Source organism: Sus scrofa, chromosome 17 (assembly GCF_000003025.6).
Source record: "Sus scrofa isolate TJ Tabasco breed Duroc chromosome 17, Sscrofa11.1, whole genome shotgun sequence".
NCBI lineage: Eukaryota > Metazoa > Chordata > Mammalia > Artiodactyla > Suidae > Sus > Sus scrofa.
In genome coordinates, this window is record NC_010459.5 from 21,810,099 (window position 1) to 21,830,908 (window position 20,810).

At 41.2% G+C, this 20,810-nt stretch overlaps 1 protein-coding gene across 1 annotated transcript in view; it reads left to right on the forward strand.

Moving 5' to 3' along the window:
• Positions 1 to 20,810, forward strand: part of SPTLC3 (serine palmitoyltransferase long chain base subunit 3) — a 133,882-nt gene that overhangs the window by 40,711 nt on the left and 72,361 nt on the right. The window contains exons 5-6 of the mRNA XM_003134257.4: positions 8,602 to 8,726; positions 12,264 to 12,357. Of these exons, the coding sequence (XP_003134305.1) occupies positions 8,602 to 8,726; positions 12,264 to 12,357 (219 nt within the window). The remainder of the gene's footprint in view (positions 1 to 8,601; positions 8,727 to 12,263; positions 12,358 to 20,810) is intronic.

Consider the following 20,810-nt stretch of genomic DNA (forward strand, 5'->3'; position numbering starts at 1 on the left):
AAAAGAATAAACAGGGTACATTTGAATTCTTCAAGGTAAATAGTAACCTGAATGCAGCAGATAAGAATTGGTAACATAGTTGGGTTTTTGTTTATTTGTTTGTTTTGTTTGTTTGTTGCTTTTTAGGGCCACACCCATGGCACATGGAAGTCCCCAGGCTAGGGGTTGAATTGGAGGTACAGCTGCCAGCCTGTGCCACAGCCACAGCAACACAGGATCCAAGCCGGGTCTATGACCTGTACCACAGCTCACAGCAATACCATATCCCCCGTCCACTGAACGAGATCAGGGATGGAACCTGCATTCTGGATACTAGTTGGATTTATTTCTACTGCACCACAACTGGGAACTCCAAGAATTGATAACATGGTTTTGAAAGCTGTTTATTTCAAGGACTATAAGTAACAGTTGGAAAGCATATTGGATATAATCTTAAAAAAATGTTTCACAGGGCCAATGGACTAACAGTGAAAATTTGGAAACATAGAGGCTTAAGAATTTATAGCTTTTTGAGAAACGACAAGTAAACTTTTAGGAACAGTTTCATTACTTAAGAGTACTTCTCGGAGTTCCTGTCGTGGCGCAGTGGTTAACGAATCCGACTAGGAACCATGAGGTTGTGGGTTCGATCCCTGCCCTTGCTCAGTGGGTTAACGATCCGGCGTTGCCATGAGCTGTGGTGTAGGTCGCAGACGTGGCTCGGATCCTGTGTTGCTGTGGCTCTGGCGTAGGCTGGCAGCTATAGCTCCGACTCGACCCCTAGCCTGGGAACCTCCATATGCCGCGAAAGTGGCCCAAGAAATAGCAAAAAGACAAAAAAAAAAAAAAAAAAAAAGAGTACTTCTCAGAGCTTTTAAAAATAGTTACTGGAGTTCCCGTTGCAGCACAGCTGAAATGAATCTGACTAGGAACCATGAGATGGAGGGTTCAATCCCTGGCCTTGCTCAGTGGGTTAAGGATCCAGTGTTGCCGTGAGCTGTGGTGTAGGTTGCAGACATGGCTCAGATCTGGCCTTGCTGGGGCTCTGGCGTAGGCCGGTAGCAACAGCTCCGATTGGACCCCTAGCCTGGGAACCTCCATATGCTGTCGGTGCAGCCCTTAAAAAAAAAAAAAAAAAAAAGAAAAAAAAAAAAAAACTTACTAATGGGAGTTCCCTGATGGCTCAGTGGTTTAAGGATCTGGCATTGTCACTGCTGTGGCTCTGGTTACTGTTTCGGTGTGCATTTGATCCCTGGCCTGGGAATTTCCCTATGCCTCAGGCACAGCCAAAAAGAAGTTACTAATCTTCTAAGGGGAGAAGAACACAAAACCATATTAAAAATAGAAAAATTGAACAAAAAAGAAATCAAAAGGAAGTATTTAAAATATAGTAAAAGGATAGAGTCGCATATAATTTTTTTTAGTACTTCTTTATCTTTTTTTTTTGGCTATACCCAAGGCATATGAAAGTTCCTGGGTCAGGTATTGAACGCCACCACAGTAGCAACCCAGCCACACCAGTGACAGCAGGATCCTTAAAGAATATACTGAAGTTTCCTGCCATGGCAGCAGTGAGTTAAGAATCTGACTGCAGATGTTCCGGTCACTGAGAAACTGTGGGTGAAGTCCCTGGCCCAGTGCAGTGGGTTTAAGGATGCAGTGTTGCCATGGCAACAGTGTAGGTGGTAACTGTGGCTCAGATCTAATCCCTGGCCTGGGAACCTCCATATGCTGCAGGTGCAGCTATAAAATAGAAAAGTAAATAAACAAATGACCCAAAAGTGTGGTGCAAACAAAAACAGAAAGGAAAGCAGAGGTTAAGCTTAATCCATGAATCATTAAGCATAAGAAGAGATTCACCTTATAAAAATTATGTAGAGAGCCTCTAATAAAGATTGAGGCAACCCCTAGCACTTCTGTGGATCAAGTAACACAGCTAAGACATCTATGTCTGTTTATTTTTCTATATAGACTGGAGATTAGTAGGATAATGAATTATTGGAGGCCTTGAAAATCATGTGGGTCAGCTTAATATTCCTGATTAAAAATAAAAGTGAGAAAAATAAAAAATGAAATAGTGATAGGAGACTAATAAAGTACCTCCCAGAAATACACAGTGAAATATTTAGGGGTGAAGGGTACATCATGATTGCACTTTATTAAGTAGTTCAGAAAAAATTACATATAATTGTATATGATTTTTATGATACCATGTATATTATTAAAATCATATATAATTTATATAATCACATATATTATATATAATTATATATATATATGTGTGTGTGTATATATATATGTAGAGAGAGAGGTGTTTTTTCTTTTTCTTTCTTTTTTTTATGGCCACACCATATGGAAGTTCCTGGGCCAGGGACTGAATCTGAGCCAGAGCTGTGACCTAAAAGTACTGAATGGAATTATAGGAAAATGTGCTATAAGATGAAAAGAAAAAGCCTTCCTAAACATAATTAATCAGTGCCTGATCCTTAACCTGCTGTGCCAGGCGGGGATCCAACCTAAGCCTCCACAACCACCAGAGCTGCACTAAAATGATAACATTTGGGGAACCTGGGTGAAAGGTATTTGGGGATTCTTGGTACTATTCTTGCAACCTTTCTATAGGTCTAAAATTACATCAGACTAAAATGTCTTAAAAAAGAGAGAGAATCTCATTGCTAATCCATTCCAAAGGCAATAGTCTGCATCTATTAACCCCAAGCTCACAATCCATCCCACTCCCTCCCCCTTGGCAACCACAAGTCTATTTTCAAACTCCATGATTTTCTTTTCTGTAGAATGGTTCATTTGTGCCATATATTAGATTCCAGATATAAGTGATATCATATGGTGTTTGTCTTTCTCTTTCTGACTTGCTTCACTCAGTATGAGAGTCTCTTGTTCCATCCATGTTGCTGCAAATGGCATTATTTTGTTCTTTTTAATGGCTTAGCAGTATTCCACTATATATATATTCCACATCTTCCTAATCCAATCATCTGTCAATGGACGTTTGGGTTGTTTCCTTGTCTTGGCTGTTGTGAATAGTGCTGCGGTATGTCTAGTTACTTATGATGGAGCACGATAATGTGAGAAAAAAGAATCTATAATGTATGTGTAACTGGGTCACCATGCTGTACAGTGGAAAAAAAGTAATAATGTATTGGGGAAATAAAAATAAATAAATAAATAAATAAATAAATACATGAGAGAGAAGAGTGCAACATGAACTATGAACATGTGGGCAGAGGTGAGTACAGGTCATTGTTTGGTCCAGTTAAAAATTGGGGGTTAACAGGAGTTCCCATCATGGCTCAGTGGTTAACGAACCCAACTAGGAACCATGAGGTTGCAGGTTCGATCCCTGGCCTTGCTTAGTGGGTTAAGGATCTGGTGTTGCCATGAGCTGTGGTGTAGGTTGCAGACACAGCTCAGGTCTGGCATTGCTGTGGCTGTGGTGTAAGTTGGTGGCTACAGCTCCAATTCGACCCCTAGCCTGGGAACCTCCATATGCTGTGGGTGTGGTCCTAAAAAGCAAAAATAAATAAATAAATAAATAAAATAAAAATTGGGGGTTAACAGATGCAAATGATTGCCTTTGGAATGGATAAGCATTGAGATCCTGCTGTATAGCACTGGGAACTACGTCTGGTCACTTATGATGGAACATGATAATGTGAGAAAAAGAATGTATATATGTATGTGTGACTTGGTCACCTTGCTGTACAGTAGAAAATTGATAGAACACTGTAAACCAGCTATAATGGAAAAAATAAAAATCATTTAAAAATAAAAAATAAATAAAATAAAAATTCTTCTCCTATCAAGATTGTCTGTGACAGGAAAGCTCATTCATCATAACTATAAATCCATGCCTCACTGAAGGTTTTTATTTTGGATCAGAGTCTAATTATCTATTCATGTTTTAAATTGACAAGAGGTGGCAAATGATTGGCTAAAAATAAAGGCCTGGGAAGGTGGGCAAATAAAAGTTATTTCTATTATTTTACTGGACTCAGTCAGGATGGGAAATCTCTTAACCCAGCAGCAAAAGCCTACATTCAGTGTGACAGTGTGTTCCAGACCCATTTCAGACACCACATCTGGCTTCTAGAATTTTCTTTGAATGTTTCACAGGAAGACAAAGCTACTCAAGAAGCTTTATAGCTCCATGACCCTGACCAGACTGGACACAGGCAGAATAAGCAGGAGGGCAGAGTATGCTAAGAGCTTTTGGATTAAGGGCTGAAAATCCTTTAAACAGAAGGGTTGATGCCAGTTTTAACACAGGAATCACCAATCCCAGCAGAGTGGCTCAGAAGTGGGCTGAGAGCCATGACACAGTGGGAATGGCCAGATGAGACCAGCTGGCAGGTTGCCACCATAAATGTCAGCCTATTCCTAAGTTGAGTCTAAGGAACAATCGACAAACAGGATATTCTGGATGAAGGGTGACTACAGTCAAAGTTTGGAAAATAGTCTTCACATGTGCTGAGCAGGGGAGGAACAGGCAGTTGGGAAACGGGCTTATTAATAACACCCATACTCTTTACTACTAATCGGTATCAATGTGAAGGCCAGGAGTATTTCTGTTCTGACTTAAAAAGTATGAGCCGGTCTATATCTTAAACAATCAGCTGAAATGCGCAGTTCATAAACATAGTATTGCTGCTTTTTCCTGAATCTGATTTATTGATTTGATTTATGGTGGTTTAACCCGATGCTTGGCACGTGAAAATACTGCAAAGAGATGGCCAGAGGATACACCTAGCTTGTACTTATCCTTTTATTCACAGAGTAGGTTTTCAGTATCCCACTGGATAATAAAACCTTTGGGATAAGAGCAAATGTCAGTATATGCACAACATCACAAATTGGAGAGCCACTGCCACCAGCCTATGTTACTGATCTAACATTGTAGAGAGAAATAGAAATAAAAATTATTGTGGATTGATGCATACCTTCGGCCAGGACTATAGATAGCTATGCCTTCTTGGGATTACAAAATACATATATTGATACACCAACAAGGAAATGTTGACTATCATTTCTAGAACCACTCAAGTACTCAGACCACCAACTGCAACTTAACATGATTCAGGCATCTCAGTTCACTGTGGGTATGGCCTGAATATTGGTGGAAACAAGCAAGTTAAATTTCTAGTGACTGTTTTGTTTCCCCAAGTTCCATCTACATGTTTGTTTCTTGAATTCAAGGAGCAGGAGGAGGAGAGCAAAATTAATATGAAGGAGCCATAATTATTTACTTTTCCTTGAAAACCTCACCCTATTACAGAGAATCCCAGGCTAAATTTGAGAGTGTGGCTTCCTGGAGTAGAAAATGTTCAGCCCACTGCTGTGGCATGGGTTCGATCCCTGGCCCTAGGACTTCCACATGCTGTGTGTTGCAGTCACGTCCAAAAAAAGAAAAGAAAAGGAAAAAATAGAAAAGAAAAGAAAATGTCTAGCCCATCCTGGGAATCTGGCCAAATATGTTGATGAAATATGAACTAAGAGCTCTAAACAGAGAAATTCTATGATCATGGGGGTTGGGTGTGGGCACTGTTACTTTCCAGAAATCAAGGGAAAGCCCCTAGATGCAAAACCACTTGTAACTACAACTCAGCTGTGAGACATTTGGTCATAGAAATTGATCTACTTGAAAACTACTTTATTAAACCTTTGACCACTGGAAATCCAGAAGAAGGCTGGTTTCCGGAAACCTACTATGGTCCCCTGCATTTCCTCCCTTCTCCTTCCCTTTAAGTCAAGCTAATGAAAGAGACCTCCCAGATGGCAATTTCTCAGGCAATTCTTAGACACACCCACTTCTCATTAGTTGATTGGCTATTTGATCATTTACAACACATCCCATATCACCCTAAAGAATGCTAGCGATGCAACTGCTCTAGATAAACCTCTGGAATGGCAGATTTGGGAAAGGTGTAGGTGTCGGAAGAGATCATGGAGATTCATCATTAACTTCTACTCATGCACATGCTTCTGGGAGACTGAGCTAGGACGTGGTTGTCCCCTGACCTCTGGGCTGGAAAAGCTCATGGGGAAAGATAATTAATTCTAATTTGAGAAAAAATGCCACCAGACATCAGTTGTGACCTCTTAGGAAGGGCAAAGTTGGACCATCAAATGTCCTCTTTAATGCAGAATAAAATTTTGAACTCACCATTCAATGCCTTCTAAAGTGTAATCCCTCACCATTTTAGCCCAATAAGCAAACTAATTTACCAATTTAAATAAAATTCTGATATCATACTCTGTATAGTAAAACATTTTGATTAAAAGAAGCATGTTTAGGAGTTCCCTTTGTGGCTCAGTGGTTAATGAATCTGACTAGCATCCATGAGGATGCAGGTTCAGTCCCTGGCCTTGCTCAGTGGGCTAAGGATTCAGCGTTGCCATGAGCTGTGGTGTGGGTTGCAGATATGGCTCGGATCCTGCATTGCTGTGGCTGTGGCGTAGGTGGGCAGCTACAGCTCCGATTGGACCCGGAGCCTGGGAACTCCATATGCTGTGGGTGCGACCCTAAAAGGCAAAATAAATAAATAAATAAATATAAAAGAAGCATGTTTATAACTGTCCTGAATATGCTAACAATATTCCTCTAACTTAAATCAGAGTTAAATCTGCTCTTAACAGTCTACAGATGCAAATTACAGCATCTTTCCACTTGTACATTTTTCTATTCTGTTAAGTGTATCATCTGGAGCAATAAAAATATAATTGAAGACAGGTGTAATTAAAATTTTTCTATTAGCCACATTTTAAGAAGTTAAAAAAAAACTCAGGTAATCTTAATTCCATAATACATTTAATTTGATCCAATATATACAAAGTATTATCTTTTAAACATGTAATCATTATAGAAACAATGAACTACACTACATTATTTTTTTTGGCCATACCCATGGTATGGGGAAGTTCCCAGACCAGGGATCGAACCCAAGCTACAGCTGTAGTCAGAGCCACAGCAGTGACAACACCAGATCCTTAAGCCACGAGCCACGAGGCAACTCCTATACTACATTATTTTTTGTTATTTTGTGCTGTCTTCTGAAAATGGTGTAGTTTTACCCTTAGAGCCCATGTTAATTCAGACACCAAATTTTCATTGGTTAAAATGAAGTAAGTGGAAAATAATCCTACCAAAACAGTAAGATTGTGTTTAGTGGAGAATATTTTACACTGCTTGTTTTAACATTTAAATTCACCACAATTAAACAAAGTTTAAAACTAAATTGCTCTGTTGCAGGCACCATATGTCATTGCTAGCTGCCATATAGGACAATATAGATCTAGAGGTTAGAGAGATGATAAACATAAAACTATGGGGAGCATTAACATTAACACTCCGTAAAGCATGAGGAATTATGTATAAGGAGGCCTCGGAGAGTAAGCATAGAAAGGCAGGAGAGTTGTAGAAATATGAACTTTGGAGTTAGACGATTATCTCAGTTGCTTTTTATCTGACCTCTTCACACTTCAGTTTTCTTATCTGAAAAGTAATAATACCTGCATTATTGGGCCCTTAAAATTAAATGAGGTAACCTAAATATCGGACTTTAAAACCTAGCACATTCCAAAAGCTCAATAAATTAGAGCTAGATGCATAACTATCTATGGGAGTCATGAGTTTTTTTTTTTTTTGCCTTTAAGTGTGGGGAGCTTCTGAGGGAGTTACAATTTAATTCATTATTCCCAGGAAGTAGGATGGGAGGAAGGAGGAACTGTGCTATTTTGTAAATTTTATTACATCATAAAGTTTATGTATAGAAATTTGCACCAATCATAAGTATGTAGTTTAGTGGATGTTCACAAAGCAAACATACCCACAAAACCAGAACCCAGATCTAGAAACAAACATTTAGAGCATCTCAAAATTCTCTCCAAGCACCTAACAATAGAAACCACTTTCCTGACTTCTAACACTGTAGGTGCATTTTGTCTACTTGTAAACTTCACGTAAATGGACTCATACAGCCTGTATGAGTGTATTTATATATATATATATATATATATATATATATATATATATATATATATATACCTGGCTTTTTTCACTCAACCCCGTATGTGTGAGATTTTCCATGCTGTTGTGTGCAACATTAGTTTGTTTTTCTTTTTTCTTTTTTTCTTTTTACAACCACACCTGTGGCATACGGAAGTTTCCAGGCTAGGGGTGGAAATGGAGCTGTGGCTCTGGTCTACACTACAGCCATGGCAACACCAGATACGAGCTGCATCTGCGAACTGCATTGCAGCTTGTGGCAATGCCAGACCCTTAACCCACTGAGTGAGGCCAGGGATCGAACTTGCGTCCTTATGGATACTGTTAGGTTCTTAACCTGCTGAGCCACTATAGGAACTCCCTAGTTTGTTTTTCTTGTTGCTATGTTGAATTCTACTATATAAATGCCCTCCATGATGTATTTATCCACTCTACAGTATATGGATATTTGGGTTGATTCTAGATTGGGGCTGCAGCTAATAGACCTGGCACATGCACCCTTGTACATGTCTTTTGGTGATGGGCAAGTACTGGAATTTGAGTTTTCAATCTTGAACTTGTAAGAAGGAGACTCACCCATCCTATCATTTCATGTGCAGGAACCTTGGATAAACATAAAGAATTGGAGGACCTTGTGGCCAAGTTCCTGAATGTAGAAGCTGCTATGGTCTTTGGGATGGGATTTGCAACTAACTCAATGAATATCCCTGCTCTTGTTGGAAAGGTGAGACTTTATTAACATAATTGTCTTCTTCTATGTTATTCCTAAGAAATTTAACTCTGAGCAGGTCCTTTACTGTAAGTTTGAGCAGAATCTTTTCTTAGGAAAAGTTGATTGGATGCCCATGTACCAGCTGAATCCAGTGAATCTCTTCATTGTGATATTCTGTTTATAGAATTGCAGCCCTTGATGTAAGTCAAAATCTATCTTCAGTGACAGTTTAGCAAAATCAATTAAATTTTAATTTCCCAAGTCACCACGTTCAACATAGCAAATGCTTCCTAAGCATTTGTTTTGATGAAACATTTTGCTCCTGAAATTCATTCATTTAGTCATTCAATAAGTCACTTATTGAGAATCTACTATGTCCACATATGAGGCAAGACACAGGGCATACAAAGATGAACAAGACCTTTGCCCTGTAAATTCACGCAGTTTACAGCCTAGTGCAAGAAACAACACACCAAATAACATACGATGAATACCACAAAAAAAGGTATGCTTGTAAACGGAGAAGGACAAAAGAGTTGTCCCCTAACTCTTCTTGGGAAAGGCTGTGATGCCTGTGCAAAGTTAAGTGACCTGAGAACAGAATCTGTTAATTATCTCTTTAGATAAGTAAGTTATTTCCTTAAGACAAGGAAGAGGGAGCGGCTTGTATAAAGCACTGGGTGTGGAGGATTAGAACACCCGCAGAGTGGATGAAAAAGAGACCAGAAACAAAGGCAGGTACCAAACTGTAAAGAGCCTCATAGTGGAAATCATGCTAGAGTTTGAAATTCTTCCCAGAGAAAAAAACGGAGAGTTGGTGGGTTCATTTTAAGTAAGCAAGTGCCATAATCAGATTATGTTTTTTTGTTTGTTTTTTCGTCTTTTTTAGGACCACGCCCACGGCATATGGAGGTTTCCAGGCTAGGGGTCCAATTGAAGCTGTAGCTGCCAGCCTATGCCGCAGCCACAGCAACGCCAAATCTGAGCTGCTTCTGCAACCTACACCACAGCTCACGGCAACACCGGATCTCGGCCCACTGAGCAAGGCCAGGGATCGAACCCATTATCTCATGGTTCCCAGTCGGATCCGTTAACCACTACACCACGATGGGAACTCCCAGATTATGTTTATAAAAATCTGACCCATGACAATGAAATGCAATATAAGATCTTGGATTGCAGTCTGAATTGAAAAAGAAAAAAAAAAAGAAGTAAAACATATCTAGAAGACATCAAGACATTTTTGGGGGACAGTTGGAGAAATTTGAATTTGAACTGTATTTTAGTTGGTACTGTGGTATAAATATTTAATTTCCAGGGAGTGATACTTGCATTGTGATCTTGTAGGAAGATATCCTGTTCCTAGTAGATGAGTATCAAGAATTCCAGGGAGTTCCTGTTGTGATGCAGCAGAAATGAATCCAACTAGGAACCATGAGGTTGCAGGTTTGATCCCTGGCCTTGCTCTGTGGGTTAAGGATCCTGCGTTGCTGTGGCTGTGGTGTAGGCTGGCAACTACAGCTCCAATTAGACCCCTAGCCTGGGAACTGCTATATGCCACCAGTGCAGCCCTAAAAAGACCAAAAAAAAAAAAAAAAAAAAAAAAAAAGAATTCCAGAGTGACATATTGTGAGGTTTACAAGGAATTCTCAAATGTTCACCGTAAAAAAATTATAAATGTACACATAATGGAGTTCCCTGGTAGCTCAGTAGGTTAAGGATCTAGTGGCAAGGGTTTGATCCCTGGCCCAGAAACTTCCACATGACTTGGGCAAGGCCAAAAAATAAAAAATAAAAATACACATGCAATGTCTGGAATATGGAGATGTGAGAATTTTGCTGGATCTTGCCTCAAAAATTTCAAATGTATCATGTAGGATCTTTCTAAAATATAAGGGAGAACTCAAAGATTCTGGGTGACCACAGAAGAAAAATATCTTTTTTTTTTTTTGCATGTCTCTGCATTTTTAGTATGGTTGGGCAATTTCATAATTTAGAGATCTTCAAATTAATAAAGAAAAATAATTTTACAAAAAGTAACTTCTAAGCAGTAAATTAGACGCTTGCCTCACACTGAATTTCCATCTATATTTTTCCAGAGGCAAAGTTTTTAACTGTAAAGCAGTGGTTTTTTTGGTTTACTTGGATGTTAGTATAGTGGGGAATGAGAAACAGAAAACAAGAGGGAAAAAAACCCACTTTCTAGTAAGAGTGCCCCCAAACCATCCCAGAGAATCCAGCATGGGATCGAAGAGCTCCAGCAAATCCACCACCCACCCAGAAGCTATTAGTTTTCCTGCTAACCATCAATCCTTTAGATGCTTCCTGGTGCTTAACCAAGATCTTGGATGATTTCCTTTGCTGAAAACTATGTGCAAATGTTTCCCAAAGATGTTACCCTTTAAGAGAAAGCCTATCTCCATCAGCTGATGGTTAGAGAGGATTTTATCCATGGAGACACTCTTGGCCCTTTAAAATTAAAGAGAGGAGTTTCCATCGTGGCGCAGTAGTTAACGAATCCGACTAGTAACCATGAGGTGGCGGGTTCCATCCCTGGCCTTGCTCAGTGGGTTAATGATCCGGCGTTGCCATGAGCTGTGGTGTAGGTCGCAGACGTGGCTCGGATCCTGCGTTGCTGTGGCTCTGGCATAGGCCGGCAGCTACAGTTCCAATTGGACCTCTAGCCTGGGAACCTCCATATGCTGCGGGAGCGGCCCAAGAAATGGCAAAAAGACACACACAAAAAATAAATAAATAAATAAAATTAAAGAGAGTTGGGGGAATCTGTGTTAAAGGTCCTGAAGTGAGTCCCTGATTCCACATGTTGCTGTCCCTTCATTATTATTTTTTTTATAATGATTTTTATTTTTTCCATTATAGCTGGTTTACAGCATTCTGTCAATTTTCTACTGTATAGCAAGGTGACCCAGTTACACATGCATGTATGCATTCTTTTTTCTCACATTATCATGCTCCATCATAAGTGACTAGACACAGTTCCCAGTGCTATACAGCAGGATCTCATTGCTTATCCATTCCAAAGGCAATTGTTTGCATCTATGAACCCCAAATTCCCAATCCATCCCACTCCCTCCTCCTCCCCCTTTGCAACCGCTAGTCTCTTCTCCATGTCCATAATTTTCTTTTCTGTGGAAAGGTTCATTTGTGCTGTATATTAGATTCCGGTTATAAGTGATATCATATGGCATTTGTCTTTCTCTTTCTGACTTACTTCACTCACTATGAGAGTCTCTCGTTCCATCCATGTTGCTGGAAATGGCATTACTTTGTTCTTTTTATGACTGAGTAGTATTCCATTGTGTATATATACACCACATCTTCTTAATCCAATCATCTGTTGATGGACATTTAGGTTGTTTCCGTGTCTTGGCTATTGTGAATAGTGCTGCAATGAACATGTGGGTGCATGTGTCTTTTTCAAGGAAAGTTTTGTCCGGATATATGCCCAAGAGTGGGATTGCTGGGTCATATGGTAGTTCCCTTCATTATTTATTTGGCCTGTGTTTCATAGGCTTGTTTTCTCCACAGGGATGTCTCATTTTAAGCGATGAGTTAAACCACGCATCTCTTGTGCTTGGGGCCCGACTCTCAGGTGCAACCATAAGGATCTTCAAACACAACAGTGAGTATCCATGTTTTCATCCAATAGATACTGCTTGCTTCTAGACAAAAGTAGAGGTTATTGATGGGGCTTTGTCCCTGCTCTTCAGACTGGGAGCTTAGCCTAATTAAACACAGTTATGTTTATATTCACTCCTGGCTTGTTAACCTCTGGTGACCTGGAACAAATGGTTGAACTGCATTAAACAGCCAGATTGCTAAGTGTAACCCAAACACATTAGTGTTGCTGTCATTAGTGGTCTTTCAATGTGGCCTCTGAAGCTCAGGCTGCGTGTAATTATCAGATGTGTGAAAGCGCTTCCTTTTTTGCAACTCTGCCTTGGGAAAGTTGGAAGACTTAAGTTTTGTGCTAGAGTCAGATTAAAAAGTGATCACATTCCCTTGCATAAATACCTCCTTTCCCTAGCCTTTCACCCCCCTCCACCCCCGCATACACAAATCATTCAGTCAATGTTATTGAAGTGCCCTTTCAGGCTCTAGGTTGTAAGGTTGGATGGTGAGGTCAAGGCAGCATGGAAGTACTAAGAAATATTTAGGAGGTGGTGGTGGACGCCTTAGTCCTCCCATCTAGTTTTACCCCTGTATTGTTGCATCACCTTGCATATATTTTTTCATCTTTCTTTTTTCTTTTTTTGTCTTTTTGCCTTTTCTAGGGCCGCTCCCACAGCATATGGAGGTTCCCAGGCTAGGGGTCCAATCAGAGCTGTAGCCACCAGCCTACACCAGAGCCACAGCAATGCGGGATCCAAGCCGTGTCTTCGACCTACACCACAGCTCATGGCAATGCCGGATCCTTAACCCACTGAGCGAGGCCAGGGATCGAACCCGCAACCTCATGGTTCCTAGTCGGATTCATTAACCACTGAGGCACGACGGGAACTCCTTTCATCTTTCTTGTGCTCAGTTTTCTATCTGTAAAATGAGAGTGTTGAGTTACATGATGTGTAAGGTTCCTTCTAGTTGAAAGTTCTTGATCCTAATTCTTCATTATTGTTGTCAGAACTCTCTGTTCTTGGATGAACTGGGACTTTGGGGTTGGTAATGCAAACTGTTACATTTGGAATGGATAAGCAATGAGGTCCTGCTGTACAGCACAGGGAACTATATCCAGTCTCTTGGGTTAGACCATGATGGAAGATAATTTAAAAAAAGTAATGTGTTTATGTATGTATGACTGGGTCACTTTTCAGTAGAGCAGAGACTGGCACAACATTGTCAATTACCTATACTTTAATACAAAAAAGAGGAAATAAGTAAAAGCACTCTCTGTTCTTACTGTGCATATGCTCAAGTGCACACACAGTTTTCTCTCTCTTCCTTCTCACCATTGTTCTCTCCTCCTTTGTCTTCCCCTCTGTTTTTCCATGTTCCTCTTCCTTGGCACTCTTCTTTCATTCTCCAAGGAAGTAAATATTGAAGTAAGGAGAAGAAAACAAAGAAATGAGACTTTTCCTCCTGTTATACCAACTTCAAATCTCAAACCATGGGGCAGTGGTCCCATAGGAGGGGAAAGCAAGTACATAAGAGCATTCTAAAGTGAACTCCCTTTTCCAACTTGTAGAGTCAATTCTCACGAAAAATCTCACTGAGTGGGGTGAGGTATGGCTATGCCTTTACTGATCCCTCTGCATCAGCCTTTTGAGATGAACACTCTGGAGGGAAGTTCAGGGCTGGGACCTCTGCAAGAACCAGACTTGAGGCCCCTCAGACCTACAGCTCAACAGCTGAATGCTAATTCAAACTATATTGACTCCACTCACATCAAATGCTATCACTTACATGTGGAATCTAAAAAAAGGACACAAGGAACTTCTTTGCAGAACAGACACTGACTCATGGACTTTGAAAAACTTAACGGTTTCCAAATGAGACAGGTTGAGGGGATGGAGGGATACACTGGGGGTTTGGGATGGAAATGCTGTAAAATTTGGTTGTGATGGTTGTTGTACAACTATAAATGTAATAGAGTAGTTTAAAATATGTTGTTAAAGAAACCCAAAATATATTGACTCCATTTCTTCAACTTGAGTCAAACACTCAACCTTGACTTTGGTCTTCGATAAGCCAGGTTCCTCTAATTCTATTTCATTTGTCATCAGTTGTCACATCTGGATTCAAATTAGCTTCACAGTGTTGGAAATTCATGTTTGGAGTGGACATCTTTTAGGGGTTCAAGAGCTGAATTTATTGGGAGATGAAGGAAAGTGCTTTTGATGTTAGCGCAATGTCCTCTACCTTTTTGATTCTTTGGCAAGGCAGGTATTTGCTGGTCAAAGATTCTGTCTACCTGGGGAAGGGGAAAGGAAATAGTTGATAGTTAACTGTAGTTGCAGCCATGGCTATGGTTAAACAGGATAGTCTCACTCTTTGGAGGGAGACACCTATCAATGTCAATCTCTTATTTCTTCACTCCATTCTACTCAGGGCAGTGGGATTCCATGGCCCTCATTGCACAATAGAAGCTTCTAGAGAATATCTATGAAAGATCAATGACGTGGTCTACTTCCAGACCAACTAATTCCAAATATCTGGGTTTGGACTAAGGCAGTTGTGTTTCTTCAGAGCTCCCAATGTGATTCTGATGCCTAGTGAGGACTAGAAGCCCTGGAAACTTATTTCTAACCTAATTTAGTCTAGACTAAGCCCAGGTCTTGCCTGTGTGCCCCAAGATATATCACCAGACACACACTGTTGTATTAGCTACCCTCATGCTCCCTCTCACCATGATGAGCACTCTTTTAGACTCGTGGTCTAAAGTTGGCAAAGCGAGTCACAAAATGCAGAAAGAGGTGTCCTAGGCCAAAACTTTCTGAGCCTCTATCGAACATCTTTTCCAGTTTAGGGACCATGTTACGCCTTCGGAGAACTATCAAAATGGTAAGGTAATAGCTAATGGAGAGCTTGCAATCTAGTAGGAGAGGCAGATACGTATAAAGGAAGTTATGGGTTGAAGTGAAAAAGGTGATGTTACCATGATGGTAGCAGGCAGTGGTTAAGAGTAAAGGCTTTCTCCGCTATTGTGTTTGCATAAAGAAAACTGCCACCTTGGGAGTTCCCTTCATGTCTCAGTTGTTAACAAACCTGACCAGGATCCATGAGGGTTCGATCCCTGGCCTTGCTCAGTGGGTCAAGGATCCAGCGTTGCTGTGACCTGTGGTGCAGGCTGGCAGCTATAGCTCTGATTTGACCCCTAGCCTGGGAACTTCCATATGCTGCAGGTGTGTTCCTAAAATAGAAAAAAAAAGAAGAAAAAAAAAGGGAAAAGAAAACTGCCACCTTGATAGCCAGGCTGCTTCCATGGTCCTTTGAATGATTTCTCCTTGTAGAGATGAGGGAGTGAGATGATATATAGAGGGGAAATAATTAAATGGAGTCATAGTAGATAAAGCATCAGTTGCTGCCAGTTCTCTTTCTTGTTTTGCTATTCCTGAGATTATACTAAATACCTCCATAAACAATGATGCTTGAATCCTTAATACGCTTCCATGCAGATTAGAATGATAATGTGGAGATTTTTGGAAGGGTCTGCAGATGTCAAGTTGCCTCCCCGTGTGTGTATGAGGCATGCACCCAGCCCAGATAGGAGCTTATAACGTAGGAGATGGATTCTTAAAGATGATCACCTAAACTGGAATTTTCTTAAACACCAGGATTATAGGATTTCATACAGCTGCACTTGTTCTGCTTTCCTGGATTTTGCTCCACCTTTGTCCTCTGCTTACACCTTAAGAATACTCCCTTGACTTTTGGGGGAGAAGAGGTCTTATTTTTGTGTAGATCAGTGTCAGAACATTTAGAGTAACTGTAAATAAATCAGAATTCTGTACCCTTGAATTTTTGCATTCTGTTTGGGAAAATATATCTGAAGTGTAGTGAAATGTATGCAGCCTGCCGTAATAACCTTTGAATCCTATGTGATCAGCCTTGACCAATATCTTCAAGCTATTCATCATTTCTCTATTTCTCACGAAATCAGAATGAGGAACTTAAAATGTGAAAAGAAAGTTCTGAAAGGAAACAAAATCAGAGTACTCAAAGGCTACGTCTCTCTAAGGAACAGTAGATGACTCAGAAGTACATTTTTAGCAGAATTTATCACCAGGGATTAGTTCTTCCTAGAGAGCGAATGTGGACAATTACTATCTGCCCTCCATTTCTGCATATTCCACATCCACTGGATTCAAACAACCAGACTGAAAATTTAGACCAAAAAAATCTCTAGAAAGTACAAAAAGCAAAACTTTAATTTGTCACACTCTGGCAAATATTTGTATAGCATTTACATTGTACTAAGTATTGTAAATAATTGAAAGGTGATTTAAAATATATGAGAGGATGTGTATAGGTTATAAGCAAACACTATACCATTTACTTTTTTTTGTATTAAAGTATAGTTGATTTACAGTGTTGTGCCAATTTCTGCTGTATAGCACATAACCCAGGCATACATATATATACACATTCTTTTTCTCATATAATCTTCCATCAAGTTCTATCCCAGGAGATTGGATACTGTGCTGTATCTAGGACCTCATTGCTTATCCATTCTAAATGTAATACTTTGTATATGCTCGCCCCAAACTCCCAGTACATCCCATTCCCTCCTCCCTCCCCCTTGGCAACCACAAGTCTGTTCTCTATGTCTGTGAGTCTGTTTCTGTTTTGTAGATAGGTTCACAAAATCATGTTTTAGATTCCACGTATAAGTGATATTATATAATGTTTGTCTTTCTTTTTTTGACTTACTTAGTATGAGAATCTTTAGTTGCATCCATGTTGCTGATAGTGGCATTAAATCATTCTTTTTTATGACTGGTTAGTATACTTTGTGTGTGTGTGTGTGTGTGTGTGTGTGTGTGTGTGTGTGTATACCACATCTTTTTTTGTTTGTTTTTTAGGGTTGCACCATGGTATATGGAAGTTCCCAGGCTAGGGGTCAAATTGGAGCTACAGCTGCCAGCCTACACCACAGCCACAGCAACACCAGATCCTGAACCCACTGAGCAAGGTCAGGGATTGAACCCGAATCTTCATGGATCCTAGTCAGGTTCTTTATCGCTGAGCCATGACGGGAACTCCTATGCCATATCTTCTTAATCCAAGCATCTGTTGAGGGGCATTTAGGTTGTTTCCATGTTTTAGCTGTTGTGAATAGTGCTTCAGTGAGCATGGGGTGCTGTATGCAAACACTGCCATTTTACATAAAAGACTTGAACATCTGCAGATTTGGGTATCCACAGGGGCTCCTGGAACAGATCCCCCAAGGATACCAAAGGATGACTGTACTGAGATCGGAATGATCATTTACTCAGCTTCATTGCTGCCAAGCACGACGTGAAGCCCTTTATATAATCAATTCATTTAAAATAAATAAAAATCTAGATTCATATTTCTCTTCCACTATTATTCCTACTTACTAAAAGAAAACCCATCCTCAGAGTGATTCAATTACCCGTCCAAGGACCCTCAGATGACATAGACTGAGAGTCAAATTCAAACCCAAGTCTGCTGCTCTGGTCTTGCTTCATTTCTCCCAGGAGCAGACCTGAGATGTGAACATGGAGGCAAGTCATTTATTTAGGACATGATCCCAGGATGCAGGCAGATGAGCAGGGGACTGAGACAGAGAAAGACAGGCAGCCAATAAAGGGGATGTTGTCACAATAGACAACTGGAGCTCAAGCCTACTAGGAAACTCTTGGCCCTCCTTATAAGATGGGCCTGTGTTATCCCACATGAGGGGTAGGAGCTGGGATATTTATTTTGTGATTGGTTGAGGGGCTGTTTCCTACTCAGGCTGAGTAGGCTCCCAAAGCCAGAAAATAAATAAATAAATAAATAAATAAATAAATAAATAAATAAATAAAAATTATTGGACAAAGAATATCCCGTGTTTGCAATTAGAGGCTGAGAAGATACAGCTCTGGCTAAAGCTCTTACCCAGTCGCTCAGTCCAGCTACAGCCAGGCCACAGGCAGGGCCCAGAGAACTGTGTGTTCTTATGTGAAAATCAATCGAGAGTGATGGCTTATCCTGTTAGTAACCTGAATTTCAACCCAGAAGCTAAAGCTGGGCCTCTGAGTTCCTCTGGCTCCCAGCTAAGAATACCTCCTTGCACTTTCTACTGTGGCAGCTTTCATGAACTAGGCAACCCTTCGTTTGCCTCTGTGACTCATGGGTACCGTGAAACAGACTCTCCAGACAGCTCACAGCACAAGCTAAGGCATCAGCTCCAACAACAGGCCTGTTCTCCTCCGTGATTCTGGTGTGTTTGAAGAAATGGTCCGAGCACCATGGGGCGACTGAAGGCCTTTGTTAAACACGTCCTCTGGACTGAGTATAACAGCACCCTGAGTGCTCCAGGACCTCAAACTCTGGGTGAATTTTTTTTTTGCTTTTTTAAGGGCTGTATGTGTGGCTGTGGAAGTTCCCAGGCTAAGGGTCAAATCCGAGCTGTGACTGCAGGCCTACACCACAGCCACAGTAACTTGGTATCAGAGCCGCATGTGTGACCTAAACCACAGCTCATGGCAATGCTGGATCCTTAACCCACAGAACAAGGCCAGGGATCAAACTGGCATCCTCACTGAATCTTAGTCAGGTTCATTAACCACTGAGCCACGAAGGAAACCCCCTGGGTGAATTTTAACTCTCTGGAAAGGTCAACCTCTTCTTTCAGAAATTTGGGAAAGCAGAACTAAGTTTTTTTTTTTTTCCCCTGAATCTGCTCACTTGAGGGGTAAATGCATGTAATACAGATTCTAGTTCTCAAACAAGGTTTCTGAGACTTTGATGTACAGGGAGTCACTGTGAGGGGGTCTTGCTAAAATGCAGACTCTGAGTCAGTAGATGTGGGCGGAGGCCTGAGCTTCTGCATTTCTAACAGGCCCTCCGGTGACGCTGAAGCTGCCAGCACAGCACCACACTTGAAGCAGCCAGGCTGCAGGTAATTGCCACACTCCAGTGAGTCACAAAGGGCTTGTTGAGCTGGTCGAAGAGGAAAAGCAGTCTTTTCAGCTACAGAGTTGCCATGAGGTCAGAAGGCTGGGCAGGCCAAGAATTTGGAGTGGTTTGGAAAAAAAAAAAAAAAGAGAGAGAGAGAGGAAGAACCAGGATTCTATCTAGAGGCATTTAAAGGCAGGGAGCAGGGAAAACAAAGCATGCAGTGTTTGTGGGAAAACTCGGAGCCCTACCTTTTCTGTGGAATGAGGGCTCAAGGGTGTCTTTGAGTGGAAGATCAAACCTGTAAATGTGATGTAGACTACTTGACAAGCCATGACCTTTTAGATCTCGAGTTATTTTTTTTAAGTGTTTAAAGTCATGTTTATTGAAGCAGAATTTACAGTCACTAAAACTCACTCTAAAGTTTGATAAATGCAATAACCACCATAATCAAAATGTAGAACAGTTCTTCATGCACATCCTCCTCCAAACTTATGCAACTACCTGATCCTTAGGTATCAGTTGATCTGTTTTCTGTCAAAGAGGTCAAAATTCATCGCTACCACCAGGAGAGGGATAAAGCGAGCAAAAACCTCTATTCTTTATGTATCAGTCACCACATGTTCAAATATACCATATCTCCTTGAAAAGCTTCTTTCAAGCACCAGCCCTGAAGTCTGCCCTCATCTCGAACTGGACCCGAGTCACACACTGTGGCCAAAAAGCTAGCTCTCCGGTTCTGACTTGGGCTCCCAGAACCAGGTGGTTTACTTTAACAAATAAAGCAATTGTCTCCATATCTATTAACAGTAGCATACTGAATCCTGGCTGCGATGAAATATTCGCATGCACTCACTCATTTTGGCCTTACAACTTATGCAACGAGGCTTCTGCCAATTATCCCCACTTCACAGATGAAGAAACCGAGGCACAAAATGGTGAAGTGACTCACTTAGAGACACAGAGCTGGAAAGAAGCCAGAGCTGGGGTCTAAACCAAGGAGGTATGACTCCAGGGTTCCTGTTTCTAAACACAGTGAACTTTTACCTCCTCCCCACCCCTGCCTCCCCCGAGGATAGCGTGACAGGTGCAATACTTTGTACCCTCCATCTGGCGGGCAGCTCACCTGAGTTGGGGCAGCTGGGTGGGTCAGGCAGACATAGCCAGCATTCACTGGATACTCTTGCTGCACCCTGACCTGAGATGGGATCCAGGTGCTGACCTCTGGGCCCTGGGCTCCCACTGTGTTCTCTGAATCACAGCTCATCTTCCTGTACTGACCCCGCTCACTCCACAATCCCACAGGCCCTTCACTATGGAGCTAAGCCCTCTCTGTGGCATGGGGCCGAGAGGGTGAGCATGTGGGACACTGTCCCCAGGCATTAAGCTCCGCCTCCCCTTCATCACATGTGCCCAAGGTCAGAAGTTTCTAGCATGACCCTCTCCCCTGATAAGTAGGACCTGCCCCCAGCATCTGCCTCGCCCTCTGCCCAGTCCGGCTCCTCTGTGGCC